This window comes from Anneissia japonica, unplaced genomic scaffold, assembly GCF_011630105.1.
Source record: "Anneissia japonica isolate Jap-2015-1 unplaced genomic scaffold, ASM1163010v1 scaffold1272_len640109_cov177, whole genome shotgun sequence".
NCBI classification, from domain to species: Eukaryota; Metazoa; Echinodermata; class Crinoidea; order Comatulida; family Comatulidae; genus Anneissia; species Anneissia japonica.
In genome coordinates, this window is record NW_022700814.1 from 368,859 (window position 1) to 375,166 (window position 6,308).

Here is a 6,308-nt window from a genome sequence, read left to right on the forward strand (position 1 = left end):
TATTGAAGATTGGGTTTGCATGTATGCTCCATGTGAAATAAAATGCAAAAGCAATGAAAAAACAGTGTACAATCATTGAAAGTTGACTTGCGGAACACAAATTTATTAAGCTATAACAAAATCAAAAGGATATTTCGATAGCTCCGGCTATCTTCATCAACATTAAAGTGAGAAAACTATGGTATTTGACTATAGCCCCAGCATCCTGCAACTGAGAATTAAAAGTGACTTCCTCTCCCTCCAAGAAGACCCATCGATTAAAGAATTATTTTTACAGCCCCCTCTACTAGCACGTAGGCAACCCCCTAATTTAAAGTCCACTTTAACCTCATCTAAACTCTCCTCCACTAAACTGATACATGGCAACACACAATGTAACAGCTCTAGATGTCAATTATGCAACATCATCAATACTAACAGCTCATTTACTCCACCCGAAATTTGTGAAGCCATCTGGATCAGCAATGGTGTAGCTAGGTGAGAACGGGCCCCAGTGCAAGAAAAATTGCCAGGTTCTTTGCTGTGCTGTAAAGTGTCAACCGAGGATCACAGGCCTGAGTTATGGCTAGTGGGTGGGGGTGTGCTGAGAGCTATCAATTTCCCCCAGGGGTTGGGGAAACTCCGAACGCTAAAATTTTCAGGAGCCTTCTTGAACTTAAAAAATATTTCTGTAACTTGGTATGTCATTTTTTTCCATTCTAATTAAGATAAACAAATAATTTGTAATTTAATAACTCCTCCATTTTTTAATATCTACTGTATTATAACGGCTCACTCGCCAATGGTTCCGATGGTGGATTACCCCGGTGTACTGGTCCATCAATAACAATCCGGCCACCAGCACTGAATTGTAACTCGCCCAATATTATATACCTCATATACTGCAACAAATGCAACAAGGGAAACTATGTTGGCGAAACTGGAAACTTTCAGATCTAGAACGAACAACCACAAATCATCTATAAGACACAAACTCAACTGCCCAGTAAGCGTACATTTTAATTCACCTAATCACACCATCAATGACTTTAGGGCTATAATAATAGGTTGCAATTTAAAATCCACACAAGAACGACGTAACGCAGAAATGAAATGGATAATCCGGTTAAAAACTCACATTAAGGGTCTAAATAAGGACTTAATCTCTACATGTGATTATGCCTTCATACACAATATTTCTTTATGAATACAGTATCTAACAATATATGCTATATATTATTTCTACTTATGAACATTTTATTATATTCATTGATTTCTAAACTGTATTCAATAGTCATCATGATATCATGCGTTATATTATTTAATCTCATACATATACCTTATATTTCAGCTATTTATTTTCTATTCCACAATTGTTTTAACTATATAGGAACTAAATTAATCTTACTATGTTTATTTCCTGTTATTGTTTACTGTAGTTAAATACCGTAAGTTTTAGCAATTAAGCTGGTTCAATGGCACCGCCAATAAACTATCGCTTACATAATCATTTTGCTGACATCTTATCATGGTTTAATTGTAATTAATTCGCCCATTAACTTGTCACTGAACTTATATTTTGTGGTCCAATCAACTAATTGTATTGATAACTTGATTCTGATTGGTTTATACCATTTATTATTCTTTATGTATATGTAAGATCTCCAAAGTTTTCTCACTTTAACATTAATGAAGATAGCAGGAGCTATCGAAATATCCATTTGATTTTGTTATAGCTTAATAAATTCCGCAAGTCAACTTTCAATGACTGTACACCGTTTTTTCATTGCTTTTGCATTTTATTTCTTCTAAAGTATGTACACATGACAAGATCTATGATCTCGTAATCTAATCATCTCTTCTAAAGGATGCAGACATGACGAGATCCAGGATCTCGTCATCTAATCATCTCTTTTAAAGGATAATTCTAGGACTGGTATAATAGTATACAGTACTGATTAAAGTTTTCAGAAAATGGATAAAAAGTGCATCTTTTTACCCAACACTAATGATAAGAGGGGCCTATGCGGTCTCAGAAGCTAAAATAAAGAAAATTTGTGGGTCGTATTGCATTGGCGAATCCAGGAACTTGAAATGGAGGGGACCCGGAAAGGACTTTCACAGATAGAGAGTCTAGAACACCTCAGCCCCAACCAGGGGATTATGGCACTTCTAGGTTTGTCAAATGTCTTTTTGTTGTGCGGATATTGGCCCTTTGATGGCATTTGTAGCATTAAAGCAATTGAACTGAATTGAATATATATGGCCAGAAATGGCACTCCCAGGATTAAATTTGAATATAATTTTCTGGTTTCTCCCCCCCCCCCCCATTTTTTTTTTATTTAAAAAAAATTAAAGGGGATGGGAGGGAGTATGGGAACGGGCCAGCTGGGCCCCCTTGAATCCGCCGCTCAATTAAAATGAACAAAGTTAATCAATAATTACTCATCTAAAACATACCGGTAAATATTAATGAGTCGTCTGCCATTTTTTTCTCCAAAAATATTAAGTTGGAAATTACTTAATTATTATTTTTAGGCCTATTTATGAATGGTAATAATAGCCTTGTTGGGCCCTGGCTGAACTGCCCATCCCTACACCACTTTGGATAAGACTTACAGGATCCCTTGTTATGAACAGAGATGAGGGGGCCCATTATATATATTATACGATCCTCTTTTGACGCCATCCACAGTCAGGATTCATCCAACCGGAAACAAAGGGTCTACTGTACCATACAGTAATTCTGAAGAAGGCTATCGTCCAGGATACTCAAAACTGTCCATAGAAAGTGATTCTTGGTTTTTGTTTAAAAGAAAATTATATTTAAGGTACAGATAAGAATAATAAAAATTTAAATCAAAGTTAAAATATTGTTTTGAACAAGATGTTATTTTCAGCGCTATAAATCAAACATAAAATTGAAAAAAAAAATCAATCAAAAAACATGGTTCGCTTTATAAAATCAATAACGTTTTCTCATCTAATACATATCAGAGAAATAGTGAATTTCATCTAGGCCAATTGTAAGATTGGCCTGGTTGAAATGTAAAATACCTAGGAATATATAGGAAATACAAAACAATGTTAAAATGTAAAATACTGTAGAATGATGAAGATATATAGAGTAATTACTTTCATAAAATGTATCCAGATGTGCTTTATTGATATGCCATACCAGAGATTATAGAATAGAAATCGGTCCGACTTTGCTGATTTTGCATGCACGCAATAAAATGAAAACACAGTTCTACCACGATTAAACGCGAGCTCTACGGTATAATTATAATAGAGTTAAAAAATACGAACAAGCAGTATGTGTTCAATACGAACAACTTTTGCATGCATATCTTCTCATTTGAAGGACGCCATATTAAGTCATTGCAGTACTTTTGGTGATAGAATTACACTTCATAGGAAACCCTGAGAGTTTTGGACAGTCTTTCCATTCTATACACTTTGGCTATACATAACATAAATTCCTTAAAGATATATCATCTGTCTTACAATGTGTAAAAAAAATCCTTTAAAAATGGATTTAAAAATCCTTTAAAAAAGGATAAAATAAGTTTTAGCTTCCATTGATACACAGAACTAAACATAAATTTTGCTGATTTACAAGGATTTTACTAAAAAAATTTATTACCCGCCATTTTAATGTGCTATACAAAGAATTTAGTAAACTTATTATTGAAATCAGTTAATTGGCAAGAAATAAATTTCCTATTGATATTCTTTAAATTGAAAGATTTTTATAGACAAAGTAAGCAATCAAAATATTTGATTAATTTTTGTAATAGTTTTTATTTTTAGCTCATCAGGCAATATATCTTTAACATGAAATAATCTAATTGGAAAATATACTACAGAAATATCATGCAATGAAATACAAAATTCTCTCATGCTAATACATAAAATCTAATCTTCCCTCATATATTCCGCCTTTGAAAAATAAAAGAGAATTTAGTGATTTTGTAAACTTACCCGTTCTCTTTCAGCTTTGCTCTTTGGAACGAGAGTGCATTCCAAGATGAGGTAACCAAGCTCATCTGTGCTCCCTTCATCGACCAAAGGAAATTCTTTACGTGCTGTACTGTAATTTGGAATGAAGGTAAAAATGTTATAAAGCTAAAATTGATAACATGAATTTTAAAAAAAATGGAATGAAATCTTTTTTTTCAACTGATACACAACTGTCATGGGATGTACTTTTCTTTCTTTTATTGAACTGTGGGTAGCCTAGTGTTATTGTATTGATAGTATGTTCTCTTTAAATCTTGCAGGTTTACGATTCGTCATGGATATTGGCAGTCTACAAATCCATGTTGATTGATTGAATACATGGTCATTAGTTCCAAACATGAACCCTTTTCCATTCAATGAGAAGTACCGTATTCCAAGGGGCGCTGCAGTGTAGGGCAATGCGCTGCGTATCAAATTAACATATTCAATGCCACAATTTTTGATTGAAATCTTTTTGTCAAGTGCTTGAAAAGTTTATAAGGTAAGATAAATAAATATACACATATCGTAAACATGGGAATAACAATGTAGCGCTCGTTTATGAGATGTCTTATATACACGGTTTAGATTACTCTAAAAGACGCTGGCGACATCAATACTCGCAGTAATAACAGGAAAAATATTAATATTTAATTGATTTTCATGGTTAAATTTAGCTAACACTCTTCATCAACTGTCCCATTATAAACATGTTTGAAATGAAATATGCTTCCTCAAATTTTAATTAAATTTAAAATATTATTCAATTCTATATCAAATATCTATCAAAAAAAATATTTCATTACAAATTACTATGATGCTATTTGAAACATTTTACTGTATTACGAAAATTAAAACTTACACTGAAGGCTGGAGTGATGATGGGTAAAACTGAGCCGATCCCATGAAGTCATCTGACACAGGCCCTCTATCATAATCATAAACTTGAATTGTGATTGGATCGTTGACATCATTAATTGTCAGTGTGCACCTCTCATCCCAGACAGGGTTTAAATTCTTGTTGATGGTCTTGCTTTTATATTGCTGTTTGCCATTCATAATAAACTTCACATACGGATCACTTGAACCTAATAAGATAAATAATATATTGTCTTTATTAAAAAATTGCTCTCTGTAAAAATCTACAAAAACCCTTTAAAAATTGCTTGTGATATTACATTGGGTCACCGATTTTGTCATTTTTTGTCAACGATATCAAAGTGTTCTTGTTTATTATTTCATATTTTTAACCAATTTTAATAATTTTTTTTCTATTTGGATTTTAATGATTTTGTATTTGGTTTTTGCCAACTGAAGTTGCTTTTCTTTTGTTTTATTGATGAAAGATAAATAACTGTATTCCTATTCGTATCTGTATTGGTATTCGTCACTTAATAATAATTCTCTGCTATTTATAAAACCCAACCTGTCACCTGGTAAACATGTTACTCAGGAAAAATGTCTGTTTTAATACTGTAGGCATCCGTTTGTATCAGTTTGTCGAAACCCAGTTTGCCAAAACCTAGTTTGCCGAGTTCACACTTTCTGAAACCCAGATCCGAATCCAGTTCATCAAAATCTTAACAACCCTATTTGCCAAAACCCAATTTGCCAATACTTGCCATCAACATCGTACAGAAGTACAGCATACCAGGGCTCGATTTTTCGTTTTTTATTTTTTTACTAGCCAACTGGGCAAGTTCAATGTAGATTTCACTAGCCCATAGGCTATTTTACTAGCCCAATTATTGGCTATAGAATACTCCATGTGTAGATACAATATGTTGTTTTGCCGTTAGCATATTTGGGATTTTTAGTCGACCGCAGATAGGATAAGAGTTAGGCCTAGTATCAACATGTAAAGGATAACAAAAACCACACACAATCGTCATTTGTATATGTCTATTCATTTATTTTTTATTAATCAATGTAATATTTAACCTGTCGCATAGCTTTATTTAGGGCAAGGAGTTGGCCACGAACATCGTGCATAGCTTAGGCCTCTCTACACTACTAGCTACAAATAAAGATCACATTGTTTTTGTTTACCGTAATTTGAAGCAGAACCTGCAAAGAGATGCAATACTAATGGAACTATAGAAATCACTACCTTGCATGCTGGACCACATTTCCTTCATTTTTTACTCACTCTTGCCCACAGCTTTCCAACACTTCCCACGAGGTTAACCTTTAAAGCCCCATTCCAGGCAAAATTTCACTAAAAACTGACTTTTTTTTAGAAAATATGCATTTGCATTACTCCAATTTTTATAAATCATGGAAAAATATTGGCATGAATTTTAGTTTTACGCAAAAGAATAAAAAAA

General features: G+C 33.2%; 1 protein-coding gene across 18 annotated transcripts in view; it reads right to left on the reverse strand.

Moving 5' to 3' along the window:
- The window catches only part of LOC117103432 (multiple C2 and transmembrane domain-containing protein 1-like), an 85,936-nt gene that overhangs the window by 43,912 nt on the left and 35,716 nt on the right, over nucleotides 1–6,308 (reverse strand). For all 18 annotated transcript variants that reach the window (XR_004444592.1, XR_004444593.1, XM_033243976.1 and 15 more), the window contains exons 3-4: nucleotides 4,844–5,069; nucleotides 3,964–4,072 (exon numbers count right to left, since the gene is read on the reverse strand). Coding sequence is in view for 16 of the 18 variants with exons in the window: in XM_033243976.1 (XP_033099867.1) it covers nucleotides 3,964–4,072; nucleotides 4,844–5,069 (335 nt within the window). In the remaining 2 variants the exon portion in view is untranslated. The remainder of the gene's footprint in view (nucleotides 1–3,963; nucleotides 4,073–4,843; nucleotides 5,070–6,308) is intronic.